Source organism: Salvelinus namaycush, chromosome 16 (assembly GCF_016432855.1).
Source record: "Salvelinus namaycush isolate Seneca chromosome 16, SaNama_1.0, whole genome shotgun sequence".
Classification (NCBI taxonomy): Eukaryota; Metazoa; Chordata; class Actinopteri; order Salmoniformes; family Salmonidae; genus Salvelinus; species Salvelinus namaycush.
In genome coordinates this window covers 16,739,477-16,759,327 of record NC_052322.1, presented here as the reverse complement: position 1 = coordinate 16,759,327, position 19,851 = coordinate 16,739,477, and the positions used below count along the sequence as shown (strand labels likewise).

At 41.5% G+C, this 19,851-nt stretch overlaps 1 protein-coding gene across 2 annotated transcripts; it reads left to right on the top strand.

Moving 5' to 3' along the window:
• The first annotated feature begins 283 nt into the window (after nt 1-283).
• On the top strand, nt 284-18,443 carry klhl21 (kelch-like family member 21). Of its 2 annotated transcripts, none has more exons than XM_039010615.1 (5): nt 284-440; nt 9,600-10,724; nt 15,157-15,568; nt 15,817-15,889; nt 16,069-18,443. In XM_039010615.1, exons 2-5 carry the CDS (start codon nt 9,650-9,652, stop codon nt 16,393-16,395), a joined length of 1,887 nt encoding a protein of 628 aa, XP_038866543.1. In that variant the 5' UTR covers nt 284-440; nt 9,600-9,649; the 3' UTR covers nt 16,396-18,443. The 2 variants fall into 2 exon arrangements, with proteins under 2 accessions (XP_038866543.1, XP_038866544.1); XM_039010616.1 differs by lacking the exon at nt 284-440 and adding an exon at nt 9,220-9,421.
• The last annotated feature ends 1,408 nt before the right edge of the window (nt 18,444-19,851 follow it).

Genomic DNA, 19,851 nt, shown 5'->3' with positions numbered 1-19,851 from the left:
AAAGTTATCTTCCTAACATGTATCACGCTGCTGACCCTATGCCTAACCCTAACTTTAAATGAAGACGAAAAAACACACACAAAAAAAAACACCTTCCGATATAGCCAATTTTGACTTTGTGGCTTTGGTAACCAGTGGAAACAGTTGTACTTGTTCACATGCTTCTGCCCTCTCATTGGCTAGAATGATCCCACCTGATCTTGCCTCCTGCCTTCCATTTTTTAAGACATTTATTTTCATGGTTAGAGCGGCCACTAGAATATCTGGGAAATATAATGGATAATCTGTGACTGTCCCAATTCTTCACACGACGCAGAATCATGGCGCAGATAACTGGAGAAGAGAAGCAACATCAAAGTTTATTTTCAGATAGGAAATGTAAACAAATGTAAAGCTTTTAAAACTATAACCCATTCGTTGACTAGAATACGTTACATTTGGTAAGTGTATTTACTTAATGATGTATATATTTTATGTCTGCGAAGAAGGTTTTGTTTTTCCTCGATGGAAAGGAGACCGTCGTGATTGGACAGTATATTGACATTAAATAATAATGGACTTCTACATGATATAGGAGGTAGTATATGCTGTTATAATCGCATAAACAAAGACACTGGTAACTCGTAGAATACCTGTCAATCTTTTAATAGTTTTCCTTGTTTATAATGAACAGAATCTTATGCGGATTAGGCCTACTCGGGTGACATGCACCCCAAAAATCGGAGGGGGCACAAAGTGAATACCTGTGTGGTAGCCCCCGTCCATAAATTTGATAATTTTCCATTCAAACACCCGAAACAGCTTTTTCTTGCAATGTAGAGCAATAATCAGCATGCCCAATTCTATGTCTGTATCCTCCTGGCTGGTTATATTTTTAAAGAAACTAAATATGCGTATCTGCATCTCTGCTAAAATCTGGGTAAAAGATTTAAAGGAGTTTCATTGTTTTTCAGTAAAGTTACATTTAGCAGGGTTCGCGTTAAAACAATTCTGCGTTTTTCACACACAAAAAAATATAAAACACAAGAAATATCCTATACAATATTCTTCTTATTGTAATTTCTGCTCGGCATCAGACTCATTTTGTGTTTCAGTTACACTTCTCCACTCTGAGAATTCACCATCAGGCATTCTATCAGCAGACAGAGCTCTGATTGATGTGTAGCTACTTTTCTCTCAGTGTAGCCTGCATTTCTTTGGTAAAATGCAAGATTGATTTCAACCAAAACACTAGGAAATGTAGCTGGCTACATTCTTTCTAGGATAAACATTAGAAAATGTGCATCGTTTTTGCAAAAGATACCTTACCTTTTCATTGTTAGCTCATGTGTGCTGCTAGCCAATAGCGTTGCACTTCTGTTGTCATCTGATGAAAATGAAGCTATTTTCAGCCGAATGTGTTCTACTAATGTATTATCTGTGAATGAAAACTATAGTTGCACGCCCATGATCACTATTGAAGCAAGCATTTTTTTCTTTTGACTTTCAATATAAAACACAGGAGAAATGGTTTAAAACACCATTTGTTTTTTGAAGGTCTGAGTTTTGAAAATGCAGATTTCTGAACTCTTAACGCGACCCCAGCGTTTAGTTATTGCTTGCTTTTCTAAAGTCTACCAACCGTTCCTGCAGGCAAGCCAGCTAAGATAGTTAGACAAGGTAGTTGCCTAAAGTTCAGACTGTTACCGTGGTTACTCCATGGATTTTCAGTCTGACTGAAGTCGCCTTACAAAAGATGCTATAGTCTCTACAAGCCAGAATGTTGAATAACATCATTCTTATTGGCGGTAGGTGGAGATAGGCTATCCACAGGAAAGTGTTGTTTACCCAACTTTTTGTGACGCCGGTAGCTTCTGTCGCCTGTATTTTCAATCTCTTGACGCATTGCACCTGGTGCACAATATTACGCCTTTCAAACCAAGACGTTGTTCCGCCAGCTTTAGCATCCCGCCAACTTTTTTTCAACTTTTCTTTATAAATGAAAGGTATTGCCGGAGACAAACGCCTTTACTTTTATTTCCGCCAACCGATCTAGTCATTATTGCGGTAAAGTTCTGCCTACGGTTTAGTATGAAATGCAGCCTTAATGCTTAATTGGCATGCACTACGCTCTTAAGCTCTTAATGGTTGCTAGGCATGTTACTTCATCCATCTCTTCGCATAGCCCACCACATGCACGGAAGGCCTATTATTTTACTTGATCGCGTAAAGGCAACTCCAAAAGCCTGCAGAGGTTGTGAAATATGAAAACCAGACTCACATGCTTTTTAAAATATAGATTGATATTATTTTCCTTCGGTATCATGATGAAGGACTCTCAACCCTACGCTTGCTCCCTAACAAAGCAGAGTGAGAGTATCATTTAAAAACATTTATTTAACCTTTATTTAACTAGGCAAGTCAGTTAAGAGCAAATTCTTATTTACAATGACAGCCTATCAGGGAATAGTGGGTTAGCTGCCTTGTTCAGAGGCAGAACGACAGATTTTTACCTTGTCAGCTCAGGGATTTGACCCAGCAACCTTACGGTTACTGGCCCGACACTCTAACCACTAGGCTACCTGCCGTTAAGAGAGTAGGAAAGAGATGAAATGTGGCTCAAAGAACATGGGCTTGCCTTGGGCTGTTTCCAAATATCACTTTTTATATGACAGCGGTTCCACACGTTGCCATGACGCAAGTTGTTTGGGAAAAACATTTGTATTTTACTCTGTTATATTTCATTATATAATATAGCCCACTATTAAATGCTGTGTGTGTGACTGTGATCAGGGTAGACTGTCTTGTCTGTTTAATGAACATAATAACTTTTGATTTTATGTGCATGGGGCACAGACCAGTAACATAATTCATCTCAAAATATCCCATTCTATTCTTTTGGAAATAAATATAATGTTCTTAGGACCTGCCTAAAAATAATAAAAAAATGTATTTCCTTGTGACGGTGTATATTCAATGGATTTATTCAAATAGATGTTCACCTACATCGGCCCACGCCTACTCCCATTCCTGAACTTGCTGGCATGTGCACGGGACATATAAAAGGCTTATCCCGGCAAGAATGTGGTAAAAATGGGACTGTTAAGAATTGGGCCCTAAAAAACATAGCCTTGTATTTTTACAAGCAACATACTGTAATGTCTGTCTGTAAAGAGTATATGTTAACAATAGCCGAATGTAACCGAACGTAGTCGACCGAAGCACGTTTCCTCGCAATCAGATGGAAGTGTTTGCCGTTCGGTCTGTGGTTTGGTTAGGCTCGGCCATATTGTGCAAGTGTTTGTCACGTGCGAATTGCATCAATATTGAAAATACAAACCAATATACAGACCAGCATACTGAAGGTTGGGTTGATAACACTTCCCTGTAGATATTTTGTATCAGATTACCTCCGACATAGAGTCAAAATTGTCGGACAACAGGTAAAGTAAGTTTAAATGAAGTTTGTTCAACATTCTGACTTGTAATGGGACTGTTCGTGAATGTTGAGCCTATATGTTAGAGACAAGTGTGTAAGTATTTCACTCTCAAATTCTAAAAGAGGCTAACAAGTTAGCTACTCTAACCTGATTGATAGCCTGAAATGGTTTCTTGGTAGCTGGTTATGAGATTGGGAACCTATCTGGGCTAGCTAAAGCCAACTTCATAAAATTGCTATGTGACTAGAAGCTAGTATTTCATAGAGAGAAAAAAAAAGTCATAATAAAGAAACAAATGTTTATTTTATTTAACAGGACAAATCTGATTGGGCATGTGCCTCTGTGCCCCCTATGGGCGTGATACCTCTGGGCCTACTGTCTTTACTGCTAGAAAGGGGAAAAAAAGATTAATGCCATGGGGTTTATGATATTGTAGTAATGTAGTCTTGATACATTTCTTTGTATCATAAATTGAAACACTTGCATGGATTTGGCTTTTACTATGGATTTGGGTTGGTTGATTTTCTGGATTTTTGTTTTAGATTCCGTCTCTCACAGTTGGAGTGTACCTATGATTAAAAAATTACAGACCTCTACATGCTTTGTAAGTAGGAAAAGCTGCAAAATCGGCAGTGTATCCAATACTTGTTCTCCCCACTGTACCTACACAATCTCACCACGCACACACCCACCACTTATGCTGCTGCCATACTATTTATTATTATTTATCCTGCTACCAGTCTCCTAATCCCTGCCTATATCTACCTCAATACTCTAGTATCCCTGCACATTGTAAATTTGGTTCTGGTATATACAGACCCTGTATATACTGTAGCTTCTCTCTTATTTCATGTGTTTTTTTATTAATTATATTTTGTTATTAGTTATACTTTTTTGATATTGAATACTGCACTGTTGGGTACGGCTTGCCAGTTACGCATTTCACTGTACTTGTGCATGTGACAAATAGAACATGAACTCACCTTTTATGGAAAAGTACTTTAAGGTTATAGGTTGGTGAGCAAAGACAATGTGCTATCAGTCAGCATACAAGGCTTTGCCCTCCACCTCCACCACTCCACCCAGTGTTACTCTTATCTAAGTAGCCCCACCACATTCAGGGCTCAAACTGTCCCTCTTCTCTCCAGATGGAATGTGAAAAGTGCTTGACTGGGTTTGTTTTCTTTTTAAAGCCAGGCTGCACGGGGATCAGCTGTGGAGAACCCGGCGCTTTAGCTCGCTCCACTCTGTTGGTTCTCCAGGCCCCTAGTATGCAGGCCCTGCAGCATCTGTGTTGTCATGGACATTTACCTACCAGGTGCAATATTAGCCTGGTCCTAGCTCGGTTAGTGCTGTCTTGCCAAACCATATGATGTGGCAATTAGAGAGCACTAACAGATCTGCGACCAGGCTTATATTGGCCTGCTGGTGGCTAGTACTTTTTCAAATGTATCCTGGGTTTCTAATCACTGTTCTTTCTTTTTTTATATTATTTATAGCTAGGTTAAGTGATGACTAGGCACTTTACGGAACCATAGTTTTGGTGTTGCTTTTGAACTGAGAGTAATTAGGTATAGGATTTTGCTTCTTTGGTGTTTACCAGGGCCTACCAGCAGGGGGCCAACAGAATATGTTGTTGTTTTGGCTGAATAGTGAAGTTGGACCCACTGGAAGGAAAACAGTTCAGTCTGGTTTTTATTTACCCCAACCATGTACACAGAATAGGCCTAGCTTCCAAATAAACATTTCATAGCTGGATTCGAAGACTTTCTGAAACCATACTTCATAACATAATGACTCTTTTGGCTGTAGGCACACATTCATGGAGATCAATGTACTTCTTTCCAGGATCACTGGGGAGGATTTTTTAAAAACATTTTGTTTAGGGTTTCACTCTGCGGCTTCAGGATGTGTGCCATATTATGTTTCTAGAAAAATAACCTAAAGAAGACTTTCAGGCTGAAAGTGAGGCCTTGTTCTTCTATGTTCTTAACAAATTGTTTGTTACCATGTGGTCTGACATTTACCTCTTGGTATTTTGAACTGTCAACCCTACAGTCATTGGTGTCAACAAGTGTATTTAGAAGGAAATGACACCTAGCAATTCATCTATTACCACTATATTACCAAGCTTAGCTCATCAGCCATTCCCCATTTCCACCCAAGAAAAATAGTCCAGCAACTTATTAGATGACGACTGGCTTTTTATTGAGAACTATGACTGACTGTGACTGACTGTGTTGGCCCTATCTTAGGAAGTATGACCTCCTTGGTGAAACCCCCTAACTATAGAGCATGATTCAAGTTCCTAGTTCCTGGGCCAGCCACACAGGCCACTACTGTTATGAAACGTGGTGAGGGTGGTGGCATGTATCGTCCACGTTTGCCAATAAACATAAAATGCTTCCTGTGTGGGTTGGTGGGTAGGTTCTAGTCACATGGTGCCTGATGGTCACAATACTTTCTCTGTATTCTTCTCCTGGTCCTGACGTACCAGCAAGTTAGTCCACCGACCTCTGCTCTTTCCTTCCACCCACCTCTGCTCTCTCTCTCGCTCTGAGTGAAGGCTATCGCTTTCACTCTGCTATTCTAGGTTGGTAAACACTACTCGTAAATTGCTTAATACCCCTCTCGGGTCTTTGGAAATCACTTAACCTACTCTCTATGTGTCCCACAGATATAGTTCTAACATGTATGTTTGTCAAAAAACAGTGTTGTTCATGTACAGTTACAGAGTACCCAGCTAGCACATAACGTTCTGAGAACCATATATTTCTTAGAGCTTGGTGAGAGCGTGGTTGTCATATGTTTATTTTGCATTCAACCTTCCCACAACTTTCTGAGAATGGTGCAGGATAGTTGCTTGGCTTTTGAACATTCTCAGCACATTTAACTTCTTATGGCTGCAGGTGCAGTATTGAGTAGCTTGGATGAAAGGTGCCCATAGTAAACTGCCTGCTCCTCAGTCCCAGTTGCTAATATATGCATATTATTATTAGCATTGGATAGAAAATACTCTGAAGTTTCTAAAACTGTTTGAATGATGTCTGTGAGTATAACAGAACTCATATGGCAGGCAAAAACCTGAGAAAAAATCCAAACAGGAAGTGGGAAATCTGAGGTTGGTCGATTTTCAACCCAGCCCCTATTGAATACACAGTGGGATATGGATGACTTTGCACTTCCTACGGCTTCCACTAGATGTCAACAGTCTGTAGAACCTTGTCTGATGCCTCTACTGTGAAGTGGGACCGAAGGAGACAGGAATTAGTCAGGTCTGCCATGAGGTGACCATGCTCTGACCATGCACGTTCACATGAGAGGGAGCTCTGTTCCATCGCACATCTGAAGTCAACGTAATTCTCCGGTTGGAACATTATTGAGGATTTATGTTAAAAACATTCTAAAGATTGATTCGATACATCGTTTGACATGTTTCTATTGACTGTTACGGAACCTTTTGACATTTCGTCTGCTTTTAGTGAACGCGCTTCCTGACTTTGGATTTGTTTACCAAACACGCTAACAAAAATAGCTATTTGGACATAATTGATGGACATTACCAAACAAAACAAACATTTCTTGTGGAAGTGGGAGTCCTGGGAGTGCATTCCGACGAAGATCAGCAAAGGTAAGTGAAGATTTATAATGCTTTTTATGAGTTTTGTTGACTGCACAATTTGGCGGGTAACTATATGGCTTCCTTTTGTGACTGAACGCTGTTCTCAGATTATTGAATATTGTGCTTTTGCCGTAAAGCTTTTTGAAATCTGACACAGCGGTTGCATTAAGAACAAGTGTATCTTTAATTCTATGTAAAACATGTATCTTTCATCAAAGTCTATGATTAGTATTTATGTTATTTGACGTGGCTCTCTGCAATATTTTGGAGGCATTTCTGAACATGGCGCCAATGTAAACTGAGGTTTTTGGATATAAATATGAACTTTATCGAACAAAACATATATGTATTGTGTAACATGAAGTCCTATGAGTGTCATCTGATGAAGATCATCAAAGGTTAGTGATTAATTTTATCTCTATTTCTGCTTTTTGTGACTCCTATCTTTGGCTGGAAAATTGGCTGTGTTTTTCTGTGATTTTGCGGTGACCTAACATAATCGTTTGTGGTGCTTTCGCTGTAAAGCCTATTTGAAATCGGACACTTTGGTGGGATTGACAACAAGATTACCTTTAAAATGGTATAAGACACATGTATGTTTGAGGAATTTTAATTATGAGATTTATGTTGTTTAAATTTGGCGCCCTGCACTTTCACTGGCTGTTGTCATATCGATCCCGTTAACGGTTTTAAGGAGTTAAGGAGCCATAAGAAGTTTTAAGGAACGTAAACAAAACAACTTTATTTTCTTGACATTTCATTACTTTACCAGACTAATTCCAGGGATAGAGAACAGAAAATCATAGGTTTGAATCTCACTGGTACCGTGTCACAATCAAAAAAACTGTTCACATGATTAATGTCTAAGCAAATTAATTTCCATGTGTCCTACAGTATCTGTGCTTGAAGTTCAAAACAGTTAACCCAAACTAAGCTAGTAGTGTTATTAAAAGTCTTATTGAAATAATATGTTCTCAGAACATTATTGAATTACCTTCAAATAACCTATAATTTCTGTTCTTAGAACATTCAAATAACCTGCCAGGGAAACTTTCAAGGAACCATAGTAAAATGTTCCCAGAACCTCCCTGCAAACTAAAAATGTACGTTCTCAGAACTGGCAAAATGTTTACTTCCGTTCTCAGAATGTTAAAAAAAAAGTTGGGAGTTGGTTCAGGGCTCACCGACTGACGGCTGGCTGCATTGTTGAATCCTGGTGTGGAATGTGAGCTGTGTGCTCCGCTGAGGTTCTACGCACTGCGTCTTTTGTTTTTTTGCAATGGAAGGCCTTTATGAAGCTCAACTCTGTAAAGACCTGTGTATTTTAAGTAGGCATGATTTTCCTGGTATCCCACCTGGAATCATGTTGGATACTAATAGCCATGAAGGTTTTACTGAACCTTCAGATGACTGGTTGTTGTTGAAGCTCCCCAATGACATAACATGTAGAATAGCATTGATGATGAGTCAACTTCCGTGTCGATGTTCAATATGAATTGTACAATTTGACCTGATAATCGTCTTAGAAATAGGCTAAGTCTAGAAGGTTACAGATTTAAAGGCAACATTAGCAAGAAATAACTTTCCAGTAAGAATCCAGGGGCTTCTATTTAAATGTGTGAATCTTGTGACATGACACAGTGACTCACAGTTTTAAACCAGCTCCTAAAACGTTGTAACATTTTCTTTTGAGACTCCCTCCTTGTCATGGATGTTCTCCTTATTAGAGCAGACTTGTTATAACTTTTCAGTGCGAAACCAGGGAGCTCTCCTTATGTTGCGGCATGCTAGGTGATTAATAGTTTTACAACAGTTTTCAGAGAACAGTGAGACTTTCTTTTTGTCAAGTAGGTATTTCTTGGGTTTGGCCTGGTTAGAACACATGGTAGCTTTAGTCTGTCCGGAGTTTTTAACAAGCTGATTTGTGGGTGTTATGACAGGAAGTGCAATGTTTGGGTCTGAGGGTGACTGTCAGCAGGCCAGTGGCAGGCTCTAGTTTGACAACTAACTTCGGGGGGGCTGATAGGAGGATGTACGTTAGGCAGACAGAGATATGGGAGTTGAGGTAATCCACAACGTATTAGGCGTACTCCACACACACACACACACCCCTCCCCACACAGTGGAAATGGACACTGACTGTTGGTGTATTTATAGACCCAGAGCTCTCTTTCTTAAACACGGACAGGGAGCTGCTCATAGTCACTGGAGCTGTCCAAATTGCAGTGGTACCTTCTAGAACACAGGCAACTGTTTTTTCACAGTGTTGTTTTCCTGTTTTAATTTGCCCAGTAGGTCTCATCAGGCAGGGGGATCCTCATCGTTTATTTTACTGTAATTTAGCTGGTTGTTATTTGTGTTGAAAATACAACCGGTTTCTGTAAGTAGCTTGCCTTGCTAACGCTAACTCTGTTGAATTTTTACAGTGTTGCTTATTTACTGTGTTTTTGGTTTGTAGGATATGTATTAAGAGTTATGGTACAGTGAGTGAATCTGAATCTGTGAACCCGTTTAGAAGTGATTGTAAGAGAAATGATAATGCTGTTTCTGTTTTTCAGATTAACCCAGTCTTCTGAGTACAACCTCTTTGAGATATCCAAACAGAGAGATGGAGGGAGGGGTGATGAACAGAGGGGGGTTAGAGGGAGGAGTGATATCTGAGAAGCCAGTGATCCAGACGCAGCCGTCCACGCTGCCCTTCTTCGACACGGCCCACGCCTTCAACCTTCTCCGGGGGATCCACGAGCTCCGTGCTGAGCGCAAGTTCTTCGACATCACTCTGTGCGCCGAGGGCCAGGAGTTCCACTGCCACCGCACCGTGTTGGCCGCAGCCAGCACCTACTTCAGGGCCATGTTCGCCGGGACATTGAGAGAGAGCGCCATGGACCGTGTGGTCCTTCACGAGGTGTCTGCTGAACTGCTGGGCCTGCTGGTGGACTTCTGTTATACGGGCCGAGTCACAGTCACCCAGGATAATGTAGATCTTCTGCTGAAGACTGCCGACCTGTTCCAGTTCCCCTCGGTCAAAGAGGCCTGCTGTGCCTTCCTTGAGCAGAGGTTAGACGTCTCCAACTGCCTGGAGATCCAGGACTTTGCCGAGGCCTACGCTTGCCGCGATCTAGCCGTCAGCGCACGCCGCTTTGTCCTCAAGAACATTGTGGATCTGGCCAAAGGCAAGGACTTTGAGCGGTTGCCCTGGAAACGTTTGCTGGAGTTTGTGTCGGACGACGCGCTGTGTGTGGACAAGGAGGAGACGGCCTATCAGATTGCGGTGCGCTGGATCAAAGCAGACCTACAGAGGCGGCTCCACTATTGGCCCGAGCTGCTGCAGCAGGTCAGACTACCCTTCGTGCGCCGGTTTTATCTACTCGCCCACGTGGAGAGCGACCCACTGGTCTACCTCTCCCCCTCCTGCCTGAGAATGGTGAGCGAGGCCCGGAGCTTCCAGTCGTGTGAGTACGACCGCCACGACAGACCCTGCCAACGCATGCGGCCACGGCCCTCAACCGGACTGGCTGAGATCCTGGTGGTGGTGGGAGGCTGTGACCAGGACTGCGACGAGCTGGTCACTGTGGACTGTTACAACCCTCAGACTGGACAGTGGCGCTATCTTGCTGAGTTCCCTGATCACCTGGGAGGGGGCTACAGTATAGCTGCCCTGGGCAACGATATGTATGTCACAGGTAAGTTGACAATGCCTTGACATACTGTACACTCTTGCACACACTATTTATGTTTTGGTAACACTTATCATTGAGGTATACTTTATAATGGATTTATGAAGGGTAATAAGTAGTTTTACATGTGACAAAGTATAAAAGGTATTGGAGTTTGATTTTACTGGATAAAGCAGCATAACATCTTTAAGATGTAACACAGGCTATATGTTTAAACACATTGTATCCAGCTATAATCTACATTGAGTTTAACTTTACAATGGACTGCAGTGTACATAAGTGGTTACCGTTGCTGTGTGGTGTCTTAGTCACTCTGTTACCAGAATGCTCTGCAGCTTTCCAGCCATTTTGCATCTTATGAAATAGCAGGCAGGCAGTGTGAGTATAAATAAACCACAGCAGCCAGCTACTCTTGCTCTATGTGAGAGAGAAGAGAATTGAGGTAAGTTAGCTAGGCGGGAGGGATATGGTGTCCTGCTAAGACTGCAGCAGTGGTCCATGGGCTCATCACTGAGAGACAGATCTGGATTCACATCAAATATTTATATATACACTAGATGACTGACACTGTTTAGAGCCACTGTTCCTCCATCTTGGCACCCCCCCACTATTGTAAAAAGTATTTTGGAAGATATAGAAATGCAGTTATTAATGTCTACATTTAGTTTTCCACATTTATACTATGATTACCTTAATGCATCGTTTTGAAATTATACTGAACAGAAATAAACGCAACATGCAACAATTTCAACGAAAGGAAATCAGTTAATTGAAATAAATGAATTAGGCCCTAGTCTATGGATTTCACATGACTGGGCAGGGGTGCAGCCATGGGTAGGCCTGGCTCTCAAGTGGGTAGCCAGGCCCAGCCTATCAGAATTAGTTTTTCCCCACAAAAGAGCTTTATTACAGACAGAAATACTCCTCCGCAAAACATCAGTCTCAATGTCAACAGTGAAGAAGTGACTCCAGGATGCTGGCCTTCTAGGCAGAGTTGCAAAGAAAAAGCAATATCTCAGACGGGCCAATAAAAATAAGATGGGCAAAATATCACCGACACTGGACAGAGGAACTCTGCCTACAAGGCCAGCATCCTGGAGTCACTTCTTCACTGTTGACGTTGAGACTGGTGTTTTGCGGGTACTATTTAATGAAGCAGCCAGTTGAGGACTTGTGAGAGGTGTCTGTTTTTCAAACTAGACACTCTAATGTACTTATCCTCTTGCTCAGTTGTGCACCAGGGCCTCCCACTCCTCTTTCTGGTCTAGGTAGAGACAGTTTGCTCTGTTCTGTGAAGGGAGTAGTACACATCATTGTACGAGGTCTTCTGTTTCTTGGCAATTTCTCGCATGGAATAGCCTTCATTTCTCAGAACAAGAATAGACTGATGAGTTTCAGAAGAAAGTTCTTTGTTTCTGGACATTTTTGAGCCTGTAATCGAACCCACGAATGCTGATGTTCCAGATACTCAACTAGTCTAAAGAAGGCCAGTTTTATTGCTTCTTTAATCAGGACAACAGTTTTCAGCTATGCTAACATAATTGCAAAAGTGTTTTCTAATGATCAATTAGTATTTTAAAATTATAAACTTGGATTAGCTAACACAACGTGCCATTTGGAACACAGGAGTGATGGTTTCTGATAATGGGCCTATGTACACCTATATTCCATCTAAAAATCAGCCATTTCCAGCTACAATAGTCATTTACAACATTAACAATGTCTACACTGTATTTCTGATCAATTTGATGTTATTTTATGGGAATAAAACACATAAACGTTTTTCTTTAAAAAACAATGACATTTCTAAGTCTAACCCTAAACCTTTGAACGGTAGTGTACATCATTGGTTCAAATACAATTTGAAATCTGTATTATACTTTGAGTATGTATTTGAAGCTGCCTGTAGTGCTAGACATGCAGGGTTTGCCATTTTGGGACTGCCATTTTGAGCTTGTCTGTTAAGCCAGACAAGCTCAATCAAGCACAGATAACATATTGGAAGTGATTTTAAATAGTAGGCTACTTGAACCCAGGTCTAAATGAGGGGCAATCATCATTACCGAGTGGCCTTCAGGTTCAGGAAAAGACAGTGTTTCCACTGAGAAAATATCCCAGGCCCTCGAACGCTGCCTGTAATTCTGGTCAGTGATAGGGGTCATAAATCATTAGTAGTGCTCTCATACCGTACCATCGCTGGCAGAAGGCGCATATGGCTGCAGCACAGAACACATGGTTGGGGAATGGGCTGGTTTTATGAAAGGTGTCTTCATGCTGACAGGTTGATTTAGTAGGGTACCTTTGATTCAATGTCCTTGTGGCAATATTGTCATTACATCTACAAGGTGAAACTACATACGGACACAGAATGTGAGTACAGCACATGGCCAGGAAACTGAAAGAAGATATTGCATTTGATTAAAGTATTGAAATTGTATATCCCCATTTAGCTGTTGCGAAAGCAGCAGCTGCTCTTCCTGGGGTCCACACAAAACATGAAACATGACATAATACAGAACTTTAATAGACAAGAACAGCTCAAGGACAGAACTACATCAATTTTTAATAAGTCACACGTAGCCTATATCAATACATACACACAAACTATCATACATACACACAAAAAATCTAGGTCAAATTGTTGTGCCATGAGGTGTTGCTTTATCTGTTTTTTGAAACCAGGTTTGCTGTCATTTGAAAAATATGAGATGGAACGGAGTTTCATGCAATAATGGCTCTGTATAATACTGTACGCTTTCTTGAATTTGTTCTGGATTTGTGAAAAGACCCCTGGTGGGATGTCTGGTGGACTCGTATCGTTATTCAGTTTCCAAGTTATTCATCATGTAAAAAACTGCAAATATTGTGGAGGGCCACTTCCGCATAAAGCTGATGCCCAGATCTCATGTCAGGTTGACCTCTTGGGGATTTCTGCTCGAACAGCAAAGGGTTTTCAATAAGCACCGCAGTGCATTCGGAAAGTATTCCGACCCCATTACTCTTTCCACATTTTGTGACGTTACAGCCTTGTTCTAAAATTGATTAAATCGTTTTTCTCATCAATCTACACACAATACCCCATAATGACGATGCAAAAACAGACTTGACATTTTTGCAAATGTATATAAAAAATTAAAAATATCCCATTTTACATGGGTCACCAGACCCTTTACACAGTACTTTGTTAAAGCGCCTTAGGCAGCAATTACAGCTTCAAGTCTTTTTGGGTATGATGCTACAAGCTTGGCATACCTGCATTTGGGGAGTTTCTCACATTCTTCTCTGCAGATTCTCTCAAGCTCTGTCAGGTTGGATGGGGAGCGTCGCTGCACAGCTATTTTCAGGTCTCTCCAGAGATGTTTGATCGGGTTGAAGTCCGGGTTCTGGCTGGGCCACTCAAGGACATTCAGAGACTTGTCCCGAAGCCATTCATGTGTTGTCTTGGCTGTGTGCTTAGGGTCATTGTCCTGTTGGAAGGTGAACCCTCGTCCCAGTCTGAGGTCCTGAGCGCACTGGAGCAGGTTTTCTTCAAGGATCTCTCTCTGTACTTTGCTCTGTTCATCTTTCCCCTAGTCTCCCAGTCCCTGCCGCTGAAAACATCCACACAGCATGATGCCACCACCATGCTTCACTGTAATGATGGTGTCACGTAGTGATATGACGTTTGGCATTCAGGCCAAAGGGTCAATCTTGGTTTCATCAGACCAGAGAATCTTGTTTCTCATAGTCTGAGAGTCTTTAGGTGCCTTTTGGCAAACTCCAAGCGGGCTGTCATGTGCCTTTTTACTATGGAGTGGCTTCCATAAAGTCCTGACTGGTAGAGTGCTGCAGAGATGGTTGTCCTTCTGGAAGGTTCTCTCATCTCCACAGAGAAACTCTGGAGATCTGTCAGAGTGACTATCGGGTTCTTGTTCACCTCCCTGACCAAAGCTCTTCTCCCCGGATTGCTCAGTTTGGCCGGGCGGCCAGCTCTAGGAAGAGTCTTGATGGTTCCAAACTTCTTCCATTTCAGACATGCACTGTCAACTGTTGGACCTTTTATATATACATGTGTCTGCCTTTCCAAATCATGTTCAATCAATTGAATTTACCACAGGTGGACTCCTAGTTGTAGAAACATCTCAAGGATGATCAATGGAAACTGGATGCACCTGAGCTCAATTTCGAGTCTCACAGCAAAGTGTCTGAATACTTATGTAAATAAGTTATTCATTTATTTATTTTTGCAAACATTTCTAAAGACTTGTTTTCACTTTGTCATCATGGGGTATTGTGTGTAGATTGAGGAAAATGTTTTATTTAATTCATTTTAGCACAAGGCTGTAACGTAACAAAATATGGAAAAATCAATGGGTCTTAGTACTTTCCGAATGCACTGTAGCTACTTGTATTTTTGTGGATCTCTTCCATCTCTGACACCCTTCTCTCCTGTCCTTAGGAGGATCTGACGGTTCACGACTCTATGACGGCGTGTGGCGCTACAACTCCAGCGTCAATGAGTGGACCGAGGTGTCGCCCATGCTGAAAGCCCGGGAGTACCACAGTTCCTGTGTCCTCAAGGGCCAGCTGTACGTGGTGGCGCCAGACAGCACGGAGCGCTATGACCACGCGCTGGACTGCTGGGAGGCCCTGCCCCCCATGCTGCACGCCATGGACAACTGTTCCACCACCCCCTGCAGGGGGCGCCTTTACGCCATTGGCTCCATGACCACCACTGGGGAGGATAACATGGCCATCCAGTGCTATGATTCGGAAGCCAATCGATGGACCCTAGTCAACTGTGGCGAGCTGCCGCCGTGGTCCTTCGCTCCCAAAACGGTCACTCTCAATGGGCTCATATACTTTGTCAGGTGAGGAGAATATGGACAGGAATGTGCCACTTTATAAAAAATGTTTTTAATCTCAATGGGATCAACTTTATAACAGTTGGATGAGATAAAAAAATGAACTCTACATAATGTGGTATTACATACAGGTTAATTATTCTGTTCTAATGTTTAAAAAACTGCCTATCATCAGCAAACAGACAAAAGGAGGATGAATGGTATATGATTTTGCCTAGGCGTGACATTTCTCACTGTAGATTCTTGCGTTCTAGGGATGACTCGGCAGAGGTCGACGTCTATAACCCTCAGAAGAATGGATGGGACAAGATCAGTCCCATGACACAGGTATGTAACACACTCGAGGTGTTAAGACTTATGGCTTGACACACTTTTTCCATCAGCCTTGACAATAGTATTTCTTATCAACATATGTAATGCATGTGTATCTGTAATTGCAGACTACACAAGTTTTGTTTTAAGATTGGCATATTCTCAACTGATAATAACATTTTTACCTTCTTCAGGTCCATGTAGGAGGCAGTGTGGCAGCCCTGGGCGGTCGTCTCTTCGTGTCTGGTGGCTATGACAACACGTTTGAGCTGTCTGACGTGGTGGAAGCTTACGACCCCTCAACCCGTACCTGGACCCCCACGGGCCGCCTGCCCCAGCCCACCTTCTGGCATGGCAGTGTCAGTATCTTCCGCCAGTTCATGCCCGCCGTATCCAACACTTTCGAACCCATCGACCTGCCCGAGGCCAACTCCATCCACCTGCACCGACACCACCGCAACCAGGCCCTGCACAACCACAACCTCAATCTCAACCAGAACCACGACGTCAACCCAGTGTAACACACTACATGGACTAATGGTTCAGGGGATATCATCCTGTTTCAACCATTAGTGCCATTTTAGGTTTACTGTGAAAACATACACCTCATTATGATACTACAGATAGACGGTAGAAAAACGTTATAGTGCACTCTGCTTATAGTGAATGCGGTTATAGTGATGAACTGCTTATAATGATCAAATTGTCCTGCATGGATGATCACTATAGGACTGTCATTACATTACACTGTGCCACTTCTGTGACAGAGCATGTGTGCAGTTTGTCATCCCCTTGTTATTTACTTGCCTGCCACTCTGTCATAGCTCACGATCAGTTTGTCTATTATTGACTGGACTAATAGACTGGCTGGGTATGAAGGTCTCATGTTGGGGAAAGCACAAGCTGCCCCATACATGGGCATCTATGGCAGGCAGTAGTAGTGTTTCGTCTTGATTATGGTTGTATATATTTTTTTTTACATAATCAAGTAACTATGGAGCTGTTTTCCACTTTTCGGTTGTTTAGAGTGAGAGCCAACATCATCCTTCAGAATCAATAGCATGAGCCCATACATTCCAAAAGCCAACACAACCACAAAAAGGTTTTTCAGCACTAAACCAGATTTGATAACCGTTGAGAGATGTATCTGGAGATTTGTCCAGAGCTATACTGCTAGGAACCTGTTATGGAACCAAAGGGGGAATCAGAACATGGTTGCATATGATGCAACTCGGACTGGGCTGATAAATTCCGTAGATTAGTTCTCATTCTATTTCTATATCCCTGTTTTATACCTGGTGCTAACATGGGTCCTTTGTCCTGATCTTGTCTACATTCTGATTGTGCAAACATTTCAAGAAACGTGTCTACACGTGGTTTTAAAATGTCTGTTATTCGTCCAGGGCAGCAGGTAGCCTAGAGGTTAAGAGCGTTGGGCCAGTAACTGAAAGGTCACTTTTTCAAATCCCTGAGCTGGCAAAGTGGGAAAATCTGCTTTTCTGCCCTTGAGCAAGGCACCAACAATAACAACTGCTCCCCAGTCGCCTTGAACGTTAAGGCAGCCCCCTGCACCTCTCTGATTCAGAGGGGTTGGGTTAAATACGTACGACACATTACGGTTGAATGCATTCAGGTGTCACCTTTGACTGTCTAGGTGTCACCTTTCCCACTGTGTCGGCATTGTGACCAGATTTTCTGGTCCCTTCCTTTATATACAAATGATTTCATAGCTATTCTTTCAAAATAATATTGATTTATTGTAAGACATGTTGATCTAATCAGTTAATGGTCCCACCTGTCAATGTTTTCAGAGGGCGGAATAATTATTATATAAATGGTTTCTCTGTCCAGATCTGTCTAGACTTGTAAGATATCCAGACACAATGTGTGTCTTACTACATCTGGAGGTAGGCAGGATGATCTGATCACAATCAGATCACAATGTGTCTTTTGATTATCTACACCTGTCTCAAAATGTGTGCACAATCAGAATGTGGACAAGATCAGGACAAAGGATGCAGGTATAAATGGGGCTAATGACAATATTCTATCAGATGCTGATCACCATTTTCCTCTCCCTCATCCGGACTGACTGTTTCAGACTTTGTTGGCATGACTACCAATGTAGCCTGCATGAATTACTGGTCATATATTTTCTTTGAAGATTGCCTTCATTATAGATGCTTTATTTTATTAGTGGTTTAATTTTATTTATGAAAATGTATATGTTTTTGTAGTGTTATTTCTGATAATGTTCGTTTTTTTCCATTGCAACAGGAGGCACAGGTACATATGAAAATAGGTCATGGTAAAACAACCACTGTCAACTGGAAGTAATAACATATTCTCAGCTTATTTCTGTAACATTGTTTGACTAAAGTCATTTTTAGTATTGTTTACTTACCTTATGCTATTATGTTTTTTGTGTTTTCTTCGTTTTCATACAAGTTGTTTGTGTTCAAACATTTTTGGGTTGGTATACTGTAGTGATGTCCTTACAGTGAGTGTTATCACAATAAAACTGCAGGCAGGACTGTTACTTAGTTCTGGTTACTGCTTGACTTGTTGATGCAAGACACTCCCATTCATTTACATTCACTTCTCACAAACTGACCTATTGGCTTGATTTGTCTCATCACTGATGTACGTGTAAAAACACGAACTTAATAAAAACCTTAATACATAACCTTAAATTACTTAAGTATTAAATGTAACCTTTTATTTATCAAGGTGAGACGAGAACAAATTCTAATTTACAATGATGGCCTGGCCAGTGATGACTGGAAGCAGCCTAAAACAAGTTGTAGTTCATTGTCAGACCCCATGCACAGGCAAAATGAATATGAAGTCCACAGAGTAGGGAAATGTCTCGAGGGGTTTCATAGTCTACTGGGCTGAGTAGAGGCTTCCACTGGGTGAGGTTCTTCTGTACAGCGCAACTCTCCAAGTGTGCCATTCATTTAGACAAACATGGCTACTGCAATACCCACTGTGCCGGGCACACCACGTCATTTCAGCGCAGATAATTGTATAATTAGTTGATAACGTTGATCAATGACATTACGACCTATATTCACCCAGTCTAAAGTTAGTTGGAATTTCCAATGTGTTATCACTATGCTTTCAACCATCTACAAGCACCACCAAATTCCAATGGAAAAACAATGTCTGATTTTTGGTTTAGTTGTCACCCAAATATCCATCACTATGCTTTCAACCATTTAAAAGCACATGTCAGATTTTCTGTTTATTTATACAACAGATTGGGTTATCATCTAATAGCAGAACCAAATGACCTGGATTGCAGTTGAGATGACATTAAAAGTACATGGCGCAAGTGATCAATGCTGTTCAAGATTCTGGCAGATTATAACAGCACTTGTGAACATCCCCACTGGCCTATGCATGGTACAGGTAACTGCCAAAATAAACACAAACATAAAGTGTCTTAATAGGGCATTGGGACACCACAACCCAGAACAGCTTCAATGCACCGTGGCAGAGATTCTACAAGTGGCTGGAACTCTATTGGATGGATGTGACACCATTCTTTCATGAAAATTCCATAATTTGGTGTTTTGTTCATGGTGGTGGAAACCACTTTCTCAGGTGCCGATCCAGAATCTCCCAAAATTGTTCAATTGGGTTGAGATCTGGTGACTGAGACACTCCATGGTATATGGTTTACATATTTTTCATGCTCATCAAACCGTTCAGTGACCACTCGTGCCCTGTGGATGGTGCCATTGTCATCCTGTGGGGGCATAGCCATGGGAGCCAAAATAATAACCTGCCCAGCATTTTTATACATGACTCTAAGCATGATGGCATATTAATTGCTTAATTAACTCAGGAAGCACACTTACCTTCATTTACTCAAGTGTTTCCATTAGTTTGGCAGTTATCTGTATCTTGAAAATGCATGCTTTATATGATTACATAAGAAGAAATGTAAAGTTACAGTAACCTCAAAATGT

Coding starts and splice junctions, on each gene's coding strand:
- klhl21 (XM_039010615.1), top strand. CDS start 9,650: ATGGAGGGAGGGGTGATGAACAGAGGGGGGTTAGAGGGAGGAGTGATA. Junction 10,725..15,156: donor CAACGATATGTATGTCACAG/GTAAGTTGACAA, acceptor TCCTGTCCTTAG/GAGGATCTGACGGTTCACGA. Junction 15,890..16,068: donor AGATCAGTCCCATGACACAG/GTATGTAACACA, acceptor TACCTTCTTCAG/GTCCATGTAGGAGGCAGTGT.